Here is a 19,557-nt window from a genome sequence, read left to right as displayed (position 1 = left end):
GTCTGGTGATGCAGTCCCAGTTTCCACAGTGGTGACCCAGCTCGGTTTTAAGACACTAAAGTCAGGGGATTGTGATAATGTTCAGAGTTCAACGTACTTCACTGCTCTATTAAAATACTGGATGTATACTACTGAATGATGCACTCGTGCTGGGGTTGACTACTACTATGATTGATTACTTAAGGACACATATTATAGACAGTGAACTCTAAGGGCTAGATTTACTAAACTGCGGGTTTGGAAAAGTGGAGATGTTGCCTATAGCAACCAATCAGATTCTAGCTTTCATTTATTTAGAGCATTCTACAAAATGACAGTTAGGTGGGTATTCAATTGTTCCTCCGGGCGCCGCCGGAACGAGCGCGTTAAAACTATCACCGTTTATACGGTAATTACTCACTCAATTTCAGCTCGCAGCTCCCTGAGCAGCGAGCTGAAATTGAGCGAGAAAATTACCGTATGAACGGTAATTACGTGCAATATTACCGTATAAACGGTAATAGTTTTAACACGCTCATTCCGGCGGTGCCCGGAGGAACAATTGAATGCCCCGTTTAGAATCTGATTGGTTGCTATAGGCAACATCTCCACTTTTTCAAACCCGCAGTTTAGTAAATATACCCCTAAGTTTTGATTGCAACACAGTCATTGACATATGAATCTTTACATTAGACTAAATCTGAGGCATGGATATTTGTTAGATTATACCTTACACACTTCATTATCTACTAGTTTGAACAAAACCATATCATAATTGATGAGGTTGAAAAAAGACACCAGTCCATCAAGTTCAACCTATTTTGGATCTCCTGCGATCCTGCACTTATATTTAAAATTAATCCAGAGTAAATATTGCTTAATTTTATAGCTGCCCTGTGATTCTCTATTTCCTACTCTAGTACACGTATTTCCTTACCATTATAATTAAGTTAATTCTGCTAGGTGGGCACAGATGCACCCTTCCCCGAGGATTGGGGCTGTATTCCCATTTCCTTTACACTCATCTTCCCTTTGAAGGCTACAATACTATTTCCCTCTCCATAACATATATCTTTCCACTGGCACCTCTCCATTTTCCTTTGAACTTGCTGTCACCACAGACACTGTTAAAAATACCCTCACTTTCAGTTTCTAAAATTGTGACCTCTGACATCAAAATAATTCATACTTGCCAGCTCTCCCGGAATGCTCGGGAGACTCCCGAATTCTGGGTTGGTCCCCCGAACTCCCGGGGAGAGCTGACAATTCTTCCGCATCTGCCCAATTCCTAGTGAAGTGGGCAGATTTGAATCCTCCATGATGCGATTCTCTGGGAATAGCATCATTTTGCGTCATAACGTCACAGGGGCGGGGCCAAAATGACGCGATTGGCGGAGCCCCACCCCCCACGCCCACCTCTTCACCGAGACTCGCGGAAGACAATCGATGAAGGTTGGCAACTATGAAATCATCCCTTCGGACCAATATATAACCGGACCCCATCATAACTGTCTTCACTTACCTCACCTATCAGAGCTTCTCACATCACAATCTGATTTACTATAGACAATCTGTAAAACTTGCTCCTTCACATCTTGTTTTTATCCCATTCCATTAAGATCATAAATTCTTTTAGCTGGAATCTCATTCTCATCACTTATCTTTATGTAAATATTGAAATCACGTAATTGTTATAAAGCTCTGTACTCTGTTCAGTGCTTTAGAAAATGTTCTTGCTTTATAAATGATTAATAAACATTTAGTTACTTTTCTATTCTCTTCTTCCTCTTCTGTCATTTTTCATTCCCCAATTTGTCTAATCTGACTGTTCCTGGCGTCCTCTGCTGTCTTTGTGCAGGTTCTTCGCTACTTTGACTATGTTTTCACTGGCGTCTTCACCTTTGAGATGGTTATAAAGGTAAGAATCATAGAAGTACTTGAAGGTAGGTGATAATAAAGTTATTAATGTCACAAACTTGATCTTAGTTTTTGTACAAACCTACATACTGTATAATCCATATGACTTATATATAAGCAATAGTTAAAGATATTCAAATCAACAAAGACATCATGGAGTAATGATATTACTGTTCACTGATTTTTCTTGCAATGGTCATGTAATTGTACAGATGTTATTTATTTATTATATGGGGCCACTGTATACTGAACTATAGATTATAAAGTGATTAGATGTTAAGAGGGAGTTTCCAAGACTAAATAAAAGTACAGCAAAACTCTGTTGTCAACTGAAATCCTCATAACATATATTAAACAACATGTTTTCCTTACAACACACAAAATGCAACTATATATTTAGTTTGTAATAATGAACTTTAGTATGTAATAATGAGCACTTCTTTTTAAACACTGCAGTCACATTGATAAATATTGTATCTTTCTGTGGCGTACGATTACTGGAGTCTTATGATCATGTAATTACAGATGATTGACCAAGGTTTAATCTTACATGAAGGTTCATATTTCCGCGACCTCTGGAATATTTTGGATTTTGTGGTTGTCATAGGTGCTCTTGTGGCTTTTGCTTTGTCGTAAGTACTGAAACCCACTGGATTCTGCTTTTTGTAATAAATGTTAAGGGCCTGATTCATTAAGGCGCGTCAATGCCGATACGTGCCGTACTATTAATGATACGTGCCGTATTATGCGTAATATTGCTCTGTGCCTGCCCAGAGACAAACAATGTGCCAGAGATTGCAGAGATATCCAATTCATCATCGAGCACAAAGGACCTTAGGATTTTGAGGAGCGGAGCGGGAGGGGATTGCCAGAGGCGCACGCAGGATTTTTAGGGGGGGAATCCCCCCCCAAAAAAACAAAAACGAGAGAGCTGCTGCGCATGCGCTGGCAGCTCCGTTTCGGCAGCACTATGCAATACAGCAGCTGCGGCGCTGTCAAAGAAGCGTCTGCGGCGGTGCTTCTTTGACAGCGCTGCAGCTGCTGTATAGTACAGTGCCGCTATGTGGGGCACTTCGTTAGCAGAGGGGAGGGGTTTCTGGAGACCCAGAAACCCCCCCCCCCCTGCGTGCGCCCCTGATTGCGAATATGCACATAGTCAATGTACAAGCTGGAGCATACACCATTCAAGCTTTGGGCATCTTAAATCTACGTGTGTTTCTGTCGTATCACTTGCACCAGCTGTCATTGATGACTATATTATGAACAGGTGACATGAATTAAATACTTATTTTTCTGTGCATTCTTTTGGGACTATATATTCCACATGTGTATTGGACGTATCCCGCAGTGCCTTGTCTGTTAAAGCAGAGCGCACCTAGACCCATAGTCCTCAATAGTCGTATCTGTACATCCGCTCTTTGTTGAATACGGATGTCCATATGCCCGATTTTTGTGCGTTGTTTTTAAAAAAAAGCACAATACGTTTGTTTTGCTGACCTTAATGAATCAGGCTCTAAGTCTCTAAATCTTAGATGCCATGCTGGCACTTTTCTGCTTTATACCTAAGCTGTTCTCACCCACTGCCTTCTCTCGCTTTCTATCCCACATCACTTCGGCCAATTTCTTGGATCACACACAGGAATGTTTTGGGGTAAATATGAACTTGTGTTGTGGAGAAGCCATTGTGAGCTCTTGTATGTCAACATACCATGTTATATACCAACATTATTAGGTATTTGTATTTCTATCAATGACTGTATTCCTTGGGAACACAAATGCCCACATTGTTGAAAAAAAAAGTCATGGAGGTAAAACAGAACCAAGCCTACAGACTTCCATTCCTCTGCTTTATATCAGTACACTTGTGCATACCATACTTTCAGTCCTCTCTGTGTCATGGGGGAATGAAGACTATGTTCTTGCATTGTGTCTAATGTTGATGTTTTTGGCTGTCATCCTTTTTGGGTTGATCACGCCTTTGAGGAACTCATTCCATTCTTTCCTTTGCATTTTTGTAATATACTTATGGTACATCTCTTAGGACTAACAAAGGCCGGGACATCAAAACCATTAAATCTCTACGTGTCCTGCGAGTGCTGCGTCCGCTCAAAACCATCAAGCGTCTACCAAAGTTGAAGGTAACAAACGAGAGAGAGCGTCAACAAAAGCATTTGAGGCATTTCTTATCAAAGGCTTACAGCTTCAAAGCCAGCCAGCACATGTGCCCTAGGATAGATTACTTTAAATGGGAATGTTTTCCAGTGATAAGTCTGCCACAGTTGCTCTGCTTGAGCTATAAACCAGGATACTTTAATCACAGCATGCACAGGAATGTGTTTGCAGGGCTGGCATTGGTGACCCGGTCCATAAATGCCTTCAAACTCTATTGTTGGCTTATGGGTCTGGAATTGGTAACCATATATTGTATATTGATGTATAAACGCAGGGTGCATAGTAAGGTATATATGGATGGACATCAGTGGAATAGTCTGGGTAGACAAAGCATAACCAAAGAGAAACAACATTAAAGGATACATTTATTTATTATACACACACAAATAAAGAACTTTTCATTTACCCTAAAAAAAATCTAATAACATTTTCTATTTGCAGGCAAATAATTTAATCTCTAGTGCAAGTGTGTTTTATATTTTGCAGAAGAAAATCAGTGCTTATTGTTCAGTGTGTTAATACAGGATGTTTTTACTGAATATTGTCTAGAGCAATAAAATGTGGTGCACCCAAGAATTATTTATTTAGTGTAATACCCACATTTTAGCAATCAACTGCAGGCTGAAACAAGCATATAAATGTTTGAAAGGGAGCCCACTAGAGATCATGTTCCAGTATGCAGAAGCATAGTATCACAGGTGTATATGTGTTTATTGACAGCTACTGGTAGACCCACAGTGTCTTAACTAAAAAAAAAAATTCTGAAAACTTACTTCTATTCTATCAAAAAGTTGAAAAACTGAATATTTGTCTGATTTCAGCACATGGCTGATGATGGTGCAGATCAAAACCAGTCACTATATACAATACATATAAAAATACCATTTTAATTTAATTAGAGGTGTGTCTTTAACTCCCTGTTTACAGTGGATCAGTGTTTCACACTGCCAACACTGGTGTTTAGAAATCAAATGTTTTGGGTGTTTTTTAAACGTTGTTGAGTTAGTTCATGTCTAATAACATCTTTCCTAGCTTAAAACCTATAGTCAACAGCTCAATTAAGTAGACGATTAGTATTTACTGTGTGACTGCACATTCTCTCTGTCTATCAAACTCTAGCCTACACTTTAGTAGTGCTTAATGAGATCTTCAACTTCCGTATTGCTTGTGAAAACTGAATTTGTGATCTTCTCCTCAGGCAGTGTTTGATTGTGTGGTTAACTCTTTGAAGAATGTATTTAATATCCTCATCGTGTACAAGCTCTTCATGTTTATATTCGCTGTCATCGCTGTTCAACTCTTCAAGGGCAAGTTCTTCTACTGCACAGACAGCTCAAAGGATACAGAGAAAGAATGCATGTACGTCTTGAGAATTAATGTGTCTCCGGGGATACATTCCTTCTCTCTCATGCAGCCAGTGTTATACAAGGAAATTCATATACATAATGCTTTTATCAAGGGGTCATTCTGCTACTGTCTGTCTACTGTGCAGATCCCATCATGACAAGGGCAGAGCGTAGATGATATTCATGTGGCACAATTAGTCATAGGATTGGAGCCAAGGATTGTTTTTGTTAAAGTCATAAGTAACAAATTCCTACTTGACCTTCTGAGAAATGTAGCTGTTAGTTTCAATATGCCTGTTATATTCTGTATACTATATATACAATAGGAGTCTGGCTGAAGACTTTGAGTGGTTCTTTATCACCTGTTCTCGGAATCACAGCTGTGATTTTGATGGTCTATTGCCACCACTTGGGAATAAAACATTTTATTCACTGGCCTAGGTTTTGCTTTATTCCCTGGAGGCCACTTCTGTTGAAAGCCTACCTCCCCCTCCCTCCTTCTCCCTCACCCACCCTGTCTTCCCATGACCACAGAGCTCCCTGACCCCAGACACCACCATATCCTGTCTATATAAAATAAATGTAAGGAACAAGAAAGAGAATGGTAAGGTGCACTGGAGCTCTCAATTTAACTAGGTAAAGATATCGTGGAACATGTATTAAAACTTAACCTTTATTATTATAATTATTAAACCAGCGATATATATAGTATATGCTCAGTAAAAACAAATAATGTGTGAATTAAAATCAGCTGGATGCACTTGAATGCCTTGAATGCACTTTTGCCTTGAATAAACACATACAGCGAAATGCGCGTCGGCGTCTCACTGGATGCACCAGCCGATCCTCTGATCATTAGGGGTTTTAAGTATTGACACCTTGCTCCAATAAAGCCAAAGTTAGTTTGGAGTATCTAATAGGCAGGCAGCAAATCACCTCCCGTTATTTCTACTGATAGACGCTACAACTGAGAATTAGCAGGTTAGCTAGTAATATTTGGCTCTGCCACCTCTATACATTATGAGATCATCCAATATTAGATGTGCTATATGGACGGTTAACCTAGGACTATTTATCTGGAGGAATTGAAATGATATATAAGAATATCCTACCTATTTTATAGGAAATTTGTGTCCTTCTATATATGATACTCCACCATTATATTGAAGAAATGGCATTTGGTGCATCCAGCTGATTTTAATTCACACATTAATAATTTTTACTGAGCATATACTATATATATCTCTGGTTTAATAATTACAATAATAAAGGATAAGTTTTAATACATGTTCCATGATATCTTTACCTAGTTAAATTGAAAGCTCCAGTGCACCTTACCATTCTCTTTCTTGTTCCTGTTACATTATACTATAGTATTAGATTGCACCCCACATAACACTATAGCTAGAACAGATCTGTTAAATTGTGAATTAGTGGGTTGTTGCTTTCATTCATTGGTGTGATAGCTAATCCCCTCCTTTTCCCCATTCCCTACAAGATATGGACTAAATGAAATAAATACATGTTTTCTATCAGTACAGTCATGCATATCTAACAAAAAATGTGTGGGTCTATGGGATTTTTACTCAAATTTTGGCCTGGACCTTTAGTTTTTGATGATAAAATTGTATATACCTATCAATTCAATTAAAGTTATTAAAATATATATATAATGGACACAAGGCGCTTTCCTACACAGGCCATAATGGGTAGAGTACATTGGTCATATTCATCTCACCGCTAACACCAACCTTTCATATCTAAATGCATTTATTTGCCTATAGCACTCTGAGCTTCGTTCATAGTTCTATCACCTTGATAGCAGTCACACTATAATCTCTACTGGGTGATGTGTGGGCAAATTGAGTTTAAAGTCTTGGGAACTGATTGTGTGCTTAATCTGTTTAGAGGAAGTTACATCGATCATGAAAAAAACAAGATGGAGGTAAAACGTAGAGAATGGAAGAGACATGAGTTCCATTATGACAATATCATATGGGCTCTCCTTACACTTTTCACTGTATCTACAGGAGAAGGCTGGCCTCAGTGAGTTTCTTTCTACCAAACTTAAAGCAGTTTTATGTATACTGTATGCTAGTGCGGAACAATATTCCCATCGGAACATCTTCTATACTTTCTTCTGACTAGGGTCCTGCAGCACTCTGTAGATGTGACTGAAGAAGATCGGGGCCCAAGTCGCAGTAACCGCATGGAGATGTCAATCTTCTACGTTGTCTACTTTGTAGTCTTCCCCTTTTTTTTCGTAAATATCTTTGTGGCTCTTATCATTATCACCTTCCAGGAGCAAGGAGACAAGATGATGGAAGAATGTCGGCTTGAGAAGAATGAGGTGATTGCTCAGACAAGCTGTCTTTTAGAGTACTACTCAGAAGACTTTTATTGGTCCATGTTATATAGATTTCTACTGAAACAGGTTTTGCCTTTATGTTCTATATCATTTTATCTCCACAGCACAGTGGAGTTTAGGGACATTAGCAATCTGCTAATCCTACTTTCCAATTAATGTAGTTACGTCATTCAAAAAAGACTAAATTGCTACTTTAATGTTAGCAATTTATGTTCATGAATTGATGCAGTAAAACTATGTTATTATTTCTGCACAAAAACCAACTCCTGTTATAATACTATTTTATGTAATTGTGTACTTTATTTTAGGTACATGTTATTTACTTTTATATAAATATAAATCACATATCTTGTTTACATTTTGTTATTTATAGGTAAATGATCTCATACAATTAATTCATATAATAAGTGTATATTTTATCTGAAGTTGATGTTACATTTACATTATTCATGTATTTTTCCAAGGTTTATACACATAGGCATAGTTGTCCCTTGTGAAGTCTGCTTGGATGCATTCCTGACAACTCAAATACATAAAGGGCTTCCATAATTTTGAAATGATAAACTGGGTCCAAGGTTTGCTCAGGCCATAAATCCACTGTGTACTTCCCTTTAGATCCCAAATAAGGTAAAACAGGTTATAGGAAGCCACTCCAATATGTCCTATATAATTTTGCTTCCTTGAGGGTTCAAAATGAGGGAAAAATAAGACTTTTCAGTTGAAATAATTTGGTAGAATGTTGATTACAGATAGAGGTCAGTTGGTCCATCATAGACATACAGATGGAACTCATTTGTATGAGCCTGTTACAGTCTCAGTTGAGGTATTCACCTCCAACTGCACTGCAATTCTATAGTGTAACTTTAGAGTGGGTGGGTTTAGTACATCACTATCCAACTTGTCCTTTACAGATTGGAGGATTCCATAGGTTACAAAAGAATGTTGCCCATCTGTCTGCTTTAATGTTGGCTATATGTGCAGTGGTTTTGTAGTAGTATGGTCATTTTAGGCCAAATTAGTCCAAAATATATGTGTCTACCTTAAAAATGATTGATTTGTCTGAAATTAAAAATCCCATTAGTGCCAGGATTTTGATTACTCTTTTAGATCCTGATTTGTCCTTTGTTTTACTGCCTATTATGAACCTCTCCACTGGACTGACCCATCATCTAGACCAGTGATGGGCAAACTTTTTCAGGCCAAATAAAAAAGAAAAACTTTAGGCGGGCCAATATAATTTATTAAAAAAACTCAAATATCGAAATACATAATCACATTTTTTGAATGGGACGGGAGGGTGTTATATAGCAGTGTTACCTCTATAAGTGCAGCGATCGTACAGACAGCACTTATTTCAGTAGGTTGTTGCAGATCCATCTTTCTGGTGAGCCACTAACTGACAACACAGCAGCCAATCGAAATCCGCCTTAGTATATGGCCCAACCCATCTCTTCTCACATGACTTTCAGCCATTAGGGGGCGGGCAGGTGTTTGAGTGATTGACATACGAAGTGTCCTTTTAGGATGGAGGATGAAGTATAATGGAGGAAATAGCTGGGAAGGCATAAAAATGAAGGTTCTGACACACAGGGTCGGCCCTAATAATTTTATGCATATTTTAATGACATTTTTTAAAATATTGGTGGGCCGGATAGAACCTCTAAGTGGGCCGGATCTGGCCTGCGGGCTGTAGTTTGCCCATCACTGATCTAGACTGTGAATTTGGAACCTAATTTTTCATTTCTAACTGACCGGACTTTGATTAATATCTGTGTTTATTACACAATTAGTAGCAACAATTGGTAACATATTTGTACTCTAATAATTCTGCAGATATGTCCCTCTAGATAAAATGGTAAGCATTTATCTTAGATTATCCCTACTTCATATATTCTTATATTTTGTATAAAAAATATTTTATTTAGCTCCTATGCACACGAGATAATTATTCAAAAGCTGTTTTGTGTTCATGTATGAATTTTCTGTATATTGTCCACCTTGTTTCCCCCACTGTCAGTCACTGCGGAGCATTGTGGAACTTTACAAAACACATATAATAATAATAATAATAATAATAATAATAATAATCACAGTTTCTACAGGCATCTGATTGTAAAAATGTTATAGTTGGTAGGTAGACAAATTCAGGAACAAAAGGTTTATTTGAAAACACTTGAAAGAGCACAGATGGTACAACTCTTAGTGACCAATCCTAGATAATCTTACATTAGACTGGCGAAGATAAATACTGTATTTGATTGGCTGTGGTGAGTTTTGCTCAGTGTGTGTTACTTGACCAGGGTTATGTCAAGTAATCAGATTATTTATGTTGACAAATGTGTTGCTATGTTTCATAGAGAGCCTGCATAGACTTTGCTATAAGTGCCAAGCCTCTCACACGCTACATGCCACAGAATCGCCATACCTTCCAATACCGCGTGTGGCACTTTGTGGTCTCACCATCTTTTGAATATACCATCATGGCCATGATTGCCCTAAACACAGTAGTACTTATGATGAAGGTAAGAATTTGATATTATTTGTTTATATCATGATAAATACAGCCATGCACCTGATAATTAGTGTTTACTTGTGTCACACAATGTTACATATTATTTAGAAAAAGTTGCCCAAGTATCCATGTTCAAATGCAGAAATGTTACCGGTATTATATCTACACACTCCTGTGGGAAATGAAATGATGCAGCTCTTTACACAAACTGCAATAAGCATTGTAACAATCATTATTATATCTACAAACATAGTAGGAAAAGACCTTTCCACAATGTGTTTTTATTTAATAATTTTTAAAAAAGTATCTGAATTTCCATATCCCCAAGACCAGCTGCATGAAACAGTTACACCAGCTTGCTACCCCAGTTTTCTACCAGTTTTGGAATCATGTAACCCAGTGATGAGCACCCATTGCATTTACAGGGAGCTAACTGAGGATATTAAATGTGCCATTGCACCCACTCTATTATTACATTATAGGAACAATCTAGACAGTAATGCAATGCATAATGTACATGTAGTTCTGTCAGAGAATGATAACACCACACATTACAGAACAAGGTGGACTGTACCACACCTACACTTTGATGCTTACTTTTCAAAAGTTGGTGCACAAGTCAGTCCAGGGGAGGGCTGAGGGGACAAGACTCAACTCAGCAGCCTATTAGGAACATTTTAAAGGATTCAAAATGCAGGTGGCTAAGTGACCCAGCCCAAGTTAGCCCACTATGGGACCGGCCTGCTGGGCAGATGCCCCTGTGCCCCCCCAGCCCACCCTGCCCCTGGGTAAGACTCTTGTGAGTCACATGTCGCCCATCACTGCTGTAACCTATTTTGTTGAGCTGTAATAATGTTCTCAAGAAAATAGTTATTTAGGAAATCATTACTGGTGGGGTGTATATTAAGCTTATTATAGAAGAAAACTTTATTCCTGACCTTACACAAGTTGTTTATCCTTCTTTTCAGTATTATTCAGCTCCATACACTTATGAACTTGCATTAAAATATTTGAACATCGCCTTCACCATGTTATTTTCCCTGGAGTGCATCCTCAAAATCATTGCGTTTGGATTCTTGGTACGTAGTATCAGAAATACCTTGTCAATGTCTGTTTAAATTGTTAACAAAGGATCACATGTTATGTTTATTGAATGATATGATCTAACACACCGTTCACTGTTTTCTAACAGAATTATTTCAGGGATACCTGGAACATTTTTGACTTCATAACAGTAATCGGTAGCATCACTGAGATCATTCTTACAGACAGTAAGGTGAGATGTTACTGCCATTTGCTATACCGATCTATTGCATGGTGTGTATTACATTCCTTTCCAGTGTTGAACAGAAGTACACTTTATTCTCAAAATACACAATGATTCTACAATACAGGCGGTTTTTAATGGTTTTAAAAAATATTATGGAAATAACATCACTTTCCATATGTTTACTTTTGTCAAACATGGATCCATTCTATAGTATTATGTGTGTTCAATAGATATTCTGGTATTCTGTTATGTGGGGCTTTTTAATTACAATACAAAATTTACATAAAATGTAGTGTAAACAAGGACAACTGAAATCACAAACAAGAAAGCTCACAACAATTATTAATGTGACCCTGACCTGGAGAATGAGATCACTCATTCAGTAGGTTAGATAATGTAAATAGCCTGATTTTATGTAATGTGTCTCTTTTGGCTCTGCCTCTCACATGTGCCTGGTTTCTCGCAGTTTTCTATATATGTCCAAATATTTGCTTTATAGATGCTCCCGATTAGTTGCACCTAGTGACGTATGTGCAAGCGTTGGGCGTATATTCGTGATATCACTTGGGCTTCTGAGCATCTATAGCTAGAACATTACATTTCCTCAATTTTTTCTGTACCAAGAGAATTTCCCAAATATATGAAATATATTAATGAATCGTTAGTATCTTGGAGGTACAGATGCACATCATCAGCATGCAATGAGCTCTTAATGCTCCCTAACAAACAATAGAGCACTCCCAATGTTTTTACTAAGTGCCATTTCATACACTCTCAAACATGTCCAAGATAATATAGATGCCACAGCAGCTAGTATACTAAGGGCCCATAGGGAGTATTAGGTACAGACATTCCATCCAAAAGCAACAATGATTTACAGTCCTATGAATCACAAATTGTGTTGTGTACTTGAATATGGGAGTGCTACAATGAGTTATGGCAGGTGGAGGTTGGGTCTTTTTCTTTTCTACATACATACTGTATGGGCAGATTCTAGTTTTTGGTTAAAAATCAGCTACAAAATCATAAAAATATACAGTACAGAGTGACATCTGAGATTAGGAGATTAAGTAAATGTGTAAAAATGATTGTCCAACTATAGGTAATCTGCTATAAGCTAATGGAGAATGTCTGTATTGTTTGACCTGTCTAGTTGGTGAACACGAGCAGCTTCAACATGAGTTTCCTGAAGCTGTTCCGAGCAGCCCGACTCATTAAGCTTCTCCGGCAGGGATACACAATCCGCATCTTATTATGGACTTTTGTACAATCTTTCAAGGTAATGAAAAACTTTTCTTGTTCTGGTAAATTCCCTATGCATAGTGTTTTTGCTTGGATATAGTATTATTACTATTATTATTATCTTTAATTTATAAGGCGCCACAAAGGGTCCGCAGTGCCGTATATAACATACCAAAAACAGTGAGCCATATAGTGCCTGTTTTCACCTGAAACCTAGTCTGTCATCTAATAGGATCCATCAGTGATGTAACTGGAGGATTATGGGCCACTCTGCAAACTTTGGGCTTGAACCCCTCCGTATGAGTACTTTAATACCCTCATTAATGTGTTATATACTACAGTTTAGTGTTTGTGTGACTAGCACACAAACACTGATCCATCAGATCTCTATAGGGTCACCCCCAAACCAGAAGATCGGTACATGTGTAGTCTGCTTTTGTCTCTGCTTGTTCTGCCCTTGGTCTGATTACTGGACTGGCTACTGGTCTCTGCCTGCCCTGTTCTTGGCCTGATTACTGGACTTGCTACTGATCTCTGCCTGCCCTGACTTTGGTCTGATTACTGGATTTGATACTGATCTCTGCCTGCCCTGACCTTGGTCTGATTACCAGACTTGCTACTGATCTCTGCCTGCCCTGACCTTGGTCTGATTACTGGGCTTGCTACTGATCTCTGCCTGGCCTGACTTTGGTCTGACTACCGGACTTGCTACTAATCTCTGCCTGCCCTGACATTGGTCTGATTACTGGACTTGCTAACGAGCTCTGCTTTCACTGCCATTGTACTGATTACTGGACTTGCTACTGATTTCTGCCTGCCGTGATGTTGGTCTGATTACTGGACTTGTTACAGATCTCTGCCTGATGTGACCTTGATCAGATTACCAGGCTTGCTATTGATCTCTGCCTACCTTGACCTCCGTTTGATTACTGGACTTGCTACTGATCTCTGCATGCCCTGTTCTTGGCCTGATTACCAGACTTGCTATTGATCCCTGCCTGCCCCTATCTATGCCTGATTACTGGACTTGATACTGATCTCTGCCTGCCCTGACGTTGGTCTAATTACTGGACTTGCTACAGATCTATGCCTTACTCTGACCTCGGCTTGTGAATTGGACCTTTCCCTTGCATTTCACCTGCTTTTATAACTGCAATCTGTACTTTGGATTACTTTAGTCACTACCTGCCTCCTTCCATGTTCTGTCTGCCCCACTAAGCAATATAAAGACCTTTTAAGGCCCTACTACAAAAAAAATTAGGACCTGGGGGCAACCGAGTATTCTGGGACATATTTTATTCCTTGAAAGGGGGCTGCTGCTGGAGCAGACCGTGTGAAGTGGATCTAGGGGTTTCATTATTTCAATTGATATTACCATAACAGTTTATAAATATTTATGAGCAAAAGCCAGCATATATTTCAAGTTGATATGAGACATTATCTTAACTGTGCTTTGTATGTTAGAGATTTGCATTATGGATGTCCTATTCAGCATAAACAAGCATCGGAGGGTTTACTGGTTATAAGCTTTCAGCCAGTACTACTAACATGTGCTGTGCTTTCCGGTAATGCTCATAGTACTAATTTGAGGCCTTCTGAAAGTCTGAGAGCCACAGAAAAGTGCTTGATAGCCTTGTGCAGGTTCTTGGCTGCTAGATAGGGTGCCCTGTTACACATTAATCATATATAACAACAAGTGATAATGCTGTGTTCATTTAGTCTGCTCTAGTTCTTTCAGTTTGAGTCTGATCACTGTCTCATGTTTCAGATATGATATATGTATCACCAATCCTGCTTCAAAGGACCACAACGCTAAAATAAAATTTCCCTTATATATGAGAGCTGCCAATAAGATTTCTGAAAGAAGTCCGCACACCTTGACAGAATTTGAGATCTTTGATATTCCACATTTCCTGCTGTTCTCAGTTTTCATCCATTTCATGCTAAAAAGGGGCTGAATGTAGTTTATTTCATTGGGATTAGTAACTGCTTTAATAATATCTAATATATATAAGCCTGGTGGCGTGTGTTAGTCTGTGTGTAAAAAAAAAAAAAACAAGCTGCAGCGCCACCTGCTGGGTGGAGTTATACACTGACCTACTAAATTCTTAGTGTGGGTGGAAAAAGAACTCAGAAAGGGCTGAAATTTGGTATACTAAGATGTTTTTAATTTGTTAATTTAATTTGTTAATTGTTAAAAGTGTTTATAAAGATTTTAAAAATATATATATATATTTCTTGAAGGAGAAGTAACAGTTGGGAGTGGTTGGTGGTTGCCGGGGGTGACAGTTGGGAGTGGTTGGTGGTTGCAGGGGGTGACAGTTAGGAGTGGTTGGTGGTTGCCGGGGGTGACAGAGCGAGAGTAGTGTGATACTCAGGACCGCTGAGAGAGATCCCTGTGTCTGGATAGACATCTGGATAGATGTGGCGATAAAGATGAAGGATGAGGTGATGGAGAAAAATGATGAGGTGGTGACATGTGGACTAAACCACGTTAAAAAAGGGCGCTTGCGTCGGGAAGTAACGCTCTTCCCCTGAGGAGGCCTGGCCTAGCACCAAATGCATGACAAGAACCTTTTTAACACCTTAAGTAGCTTGATTTGACTAGAATGCATGAGTATCTGAGTATCATGCACGGGTTAACTTGTGTGTGTATATATATATATATATATATATATATATATATATATATATCTACATACATATTAATATATATCAATGAATGTAACCAGCAGTTATTGTATATCAATCAACTTGCATATAGTGGTCCTATAAAAGTGTTCTAATCAGTCATGGAATTTTCTTTGGTTTAATTCAGGACTGAATTGTACTCTGGAGTCTTCTTTTTATGTGGTTTCACTATTGGAAATTGTGCTTGGTTCATGTTCAATGTTGTTTCAAACAGTTTAGGTGATGTGGAAACGCTAATGGGCCTGAGTCATTAAAGAGAGCAAAGTAAAAAAAAAAGGAGTAACTTTGCACCTTGGCAAAACCATGTTGCATTGGAGGAGGGGGGGGGGTAAATTAAAATGTGGGGACAGATTTAAAGTTGGGCTAGGGGTCCAAGATCAACTTTAAATTTCAGAGTAAAAATAAATCTATCAAAGATTTGTGTGCTACGTGAAAAACAGACAGTATTTTCCTTACATGCAAAATAATAAACTAAATTGCACCAATTGCATTGTAACATGCTTTGACCTGGATCAAATGTACTCCTTTTTTGCCTTAATGACTCAGGCCCTAATGTGGTCTTCTTAAGTTCTGTCTGATGTGATAACCTCCTTTTTTAAATCTTAGTTGGACATATTTGATCCTTTATGTGTTTAGAACTTGAATAACTTTCTGCTGCTTTATTTTCAGGCTCTTCCGTATGTCTGCCTCTTGATTGCAATGCTGTTCTTTATCTATGCCATTATCGGAATGCAGGTTAGTAGCTTGTTTTTTATTTGTTTGGTTTTTTAAACATTTTATTTTTGAAGAGTCAAACGGTACAAAACAGTAGGAAACTGATATAACAGTGTCACATATCATATCAACAGTACAAGATATATAGTATGTTCAGCGGGAAAATAAGGACAAGAACGTTAACATATAAGTATCGGATATCTCTGGTTTTTATGTAAGGAGGAAGGGGAGGCTGGAGGGAAGAGGGGAAGACAGGGCTAGAGCCGTGGAGAGAGAGAGAAGAAGTAGAGGAAAAGAAAGGATTTCAACCCGGGGGTCGTACCTTGTTAATATACTCTCCGTCATATGTGACTCTGCAAAAAGGATCTTAATTCTTAGCATATTTCCATTTATTAAACTTAACCTGTAAGCAGGTCTTTATTATGTAATTGTGTTGAAATAGAGTGCACAAGGCACTTTGTAGTAAGCAACACAAAAACAGACTTTCTCTGGAACCATGTTTGTCCAGGAAAAAGCACTCTGTTTGGAGCACTAGGCAGCTCTCCTTAAGCTCACACAGCAGAACCGAGTCATAGAATAAACCAGCCTGGGATCAGGCACAGTGCAGTCTGTAAACTCAAGTCAGTAAACTACTAACTGTTAAATAGAGAGAATCTTGCAGACCAACTTCCTTTACACTTCATGGGCTAGATTTACTAAACTGTGGGTTTGAAAAAGTGGAGATGTTGCCTATAGCAACCAATCAGCGTCTAGTTATCATTTATTTAGTACATTCTACAAAATGATAACTAGAATCTGATTGGTTGCTATAGGCAACATCTCCACTTTTTCAAACCCGCAGTTTAGTAAATATACATCCATATCTCTACTACTGTGCCGGCTGTACGAAAACTACCCAGGATAAAACTTAGCTCATAGCTCAATAAATTGCACTCTCCCAGGTAAACATGCTTTTTTGGTTTTTTGCTTATCACATAGTGCACAAGGCAGTACATAGTAAAACTAAAATTACAGGACCTGATAAGTCTTAATATGAGCCTCAGTCTACTTATCCCATGTATAATGAAATATCATATCAGGTTTCGATATACACATCTTGTTATTCAGGTATTTGGAAACATCCGTCTGGAAGAGGAAAGTCATATTAATAGACACAACAACTTCAGGAGTTTCTTCAGTTCTCTCATGCTGCTCTTCAGGTTGGTTCTCACCAGCTTTTTGTATTTTCAATGATAGAGATATTAGTAGCTTCTCCTATGTGTCCCCAATCTTAAAGTGAAATTGTGATGAAACATCAACCTAAATATGATGTGGACAGTGTTAACCAGACCCTTTTCCTAAATTGTTTTAAAGGAGAATCCCTCTTTACCTTAACTTATCTTTGCCACCTTTAGTTAGCCATAATTAAAATGTTGAGTCCACTCTGTCGACTAATTAGCTGCCTTGCTGAACATGACTTGTCCTTGGTTGAAAGCATCATTAATGCACTCCCACCACCACGTCATACATCTGACATCACCAGGAATGAAGGCTCTAGCGCTATTATCCTTCTATGCTGAGAATTTAAATCGTCATACCTACAATAGTTAGATAGAGGTGTCTATGAAATAAAGTTACCGAATGTAGGTACAGCAAGTTTGGTAAAATGGACATCTTTTTTTTTTTACCAAAGAAGTTTACTGTTTGCAACATCTTGCTTGAGACGGACATTATCTTTATATTTAGACAGTCATTGGGCCTGAGTCATTAAGGCAAGCAAAGGAGTAAATGTTCTCTGGGACAAACCATGTTACAAAGCAAGGGGTTTATTATTTTGTACATAAGTTAAATACTGGCTGTTTTTTTCATTTAGCACACAAATACTTGCTAGCCTTATTATTACATTGAAATATAAAGTTGATCTAGGACATGCCCTACCCAAACTATAAATCTGCCTCACATTTTAAATTTACCTCCCCCTCCAATACAACATGGTTTTGCCCAGGTGCAAATGTTACTCCTTTTTTATGCTTTACTCTCCTTAATGACTCAGGCCCATTATCTCTAGAGACTATTGAAAGTCCAGCGCCAATCTTAAGCAACAGGAATGCAGATGAGGGTTGACACATATGGCGTGAGTCTGTAATTCATTTTATTCATTGAAGACCATGTGCCTTTTGATAGGAGCGCCACTGGTGAGGCCTGGCAGGAGATCATGCTGTCATGTCTCGGTGATAAAGATTGTGAGCCGGACACCAGTGCACCCTCGGGACACAATGAGAGCGACCGCTGTGGGACTGAACTTGCCTATGTCTATTTTGTTTCCTTCATTTTCTTCTGTTCTTTCCTGGTAAGTCTCCTCTGTTATATATATTTGTAGTGTTTAACTTTTCTCAGCTCTATTGTGGCGCTATAAAGAAGGCATCTGAGTTGTGCGATATTTAAGTGATATATTTGAACTCTTCCTTTACTTAGATTGAAATATCTTTACAGAAACTTACTTACTGGTATTTCAGGTGATGGCACTAAGTGTTTCATTAATGCACATTGCGTTTCCATGTGGGGTATAAAAGATATTAAATATTACATTTCCTTGTTGCTTTGCCAGTAGTGAGGAAAAAAATGTATTTCCATCTAAGTTAGCATCTTCTGGCTCAAATGCCTGGACCATAGCTCCCTCTCTTCCTCCCCATAGACTTGAGAATGCAGCATTCGAGCTACTGGGTTACTGGCTTACATGTACAGCTCCCGGGTCTGATGTGTCATAATAAGTATCACACATCAACATTAAATTTGATGCTGCCTTGGCTGGCTATTCACTAGATACAGAACTTTCAAGTGAATAGGTTGGAGCAGATCAAGGAATGAGTACTGCTCTGCATATGTGTGATAATTCTAGTTTATACCAACTTCCTTGTTATTACATGCTGTATTTTTTTGGGACATGGGACAAGGGGCAGATAGTTGGCATTTTGTTTTCTGCATTTTTGCCATAAGACTTCCAGTTTGTGAATTTTACTGTCCATCTAAAAGTAGATCAATGTGTATATTGATTTCAATTGTCCTTCAAGTGATTTATTTTCCCAATTATATTTTATTTTAATGTTTTTGATTATCTTGTTTTCAATATGAAACATACTTACCTATTTTCTATTGTCAATTTGTACACCATTCCTCTGCTCAGGGGTGTGACTACAAATTCGTGGGAGCCGTAGCAAAATTTTGAAGGAACACCCCAAGTTACCAGAGAGGGACACCTTGCTCCATGAACGGGCATGTCCAATCCTCTGTCATCACTTTCCTGTAATCAACCCCCCCCCATATCATTAGTCCCCCATATCATCAATCCATTCATATCAATAACAAT

At 38.4% G+C, this 19,557-nt stretch overlaps 1 protein-coding gene across 1 annotated transcript in view; it reads left to right on the top strand.

Moving 5' to 3' along the window:
- CACNA1E (calcium voltage-gated channel subunit alpha1 E) overlaps positions 1–19,557 on the top strand; it is a 93,259-nt gene that overhangs the window by 38,900 nt on the left and 34,802 nt on the right. The window contains exons 19-31 of the mRNA XM_075182273.1: positions 1,838–1,897; positions 2,422–2,528; positions 3,938–4,034; positions 5,267–5,427; positions 7,323–7,460; positions 7,563–7,764; positions 10,140–10,304; positions 11,263–11,373; positions 11,487–11,570; positions 12,718–12,843; positions 16,167–16,232; positions 17,319–17,410; positions 18,375–18,540. Of these exons, the coding sequence (XP_075038374.1) occupies positions 1,838–1,897; positions 2,422–2,528; positions 3,938–4,034; positions 5,267–5,427; positions 7,323–7,460; positions 7,563–7,764; positions 10,140–10,304; positions 11,263–11,373; positions 11,487–11,570; positions 12,718–12,843; positions 16,167–16,232; positions 17,319–17,410; positions 18,375–18,540 (1,575 nt within the window). The remainder of the gene's footprint in view (positions 1–1,837; positions 1,898–2,421; positions 2,529–3,937; positions 4,035–5,266; positions 5,428–7,322; positions 7,461–7,562; positions 7,765–10,139; positions 10,305–11,262; positions 11,374–11,486; positions 11,571–12,717; positions 12,844–16,166; positions 16,233–17,318; positions 17,411–18,374; positions 18,541–19,557) is intronic.

The sequence above is a fragment of the Mixophyes fleayi genome, chromosome 8 (assembly GCF_038048845.1).
Source record: "Mixophyes fleayi isolate aMixFle1 chromosome 8, aMixFle1.hap1, whole genome shotgun sequence".
NCBI lineage: Eukaryota > Metazoa > Chordata > Amphibia > Anura > Limnodynastidae > Mixophyes > Mixophyes fleayi.
This window is presented reverse-complemented; position numbering and strand designations above follow the sequence as displayed.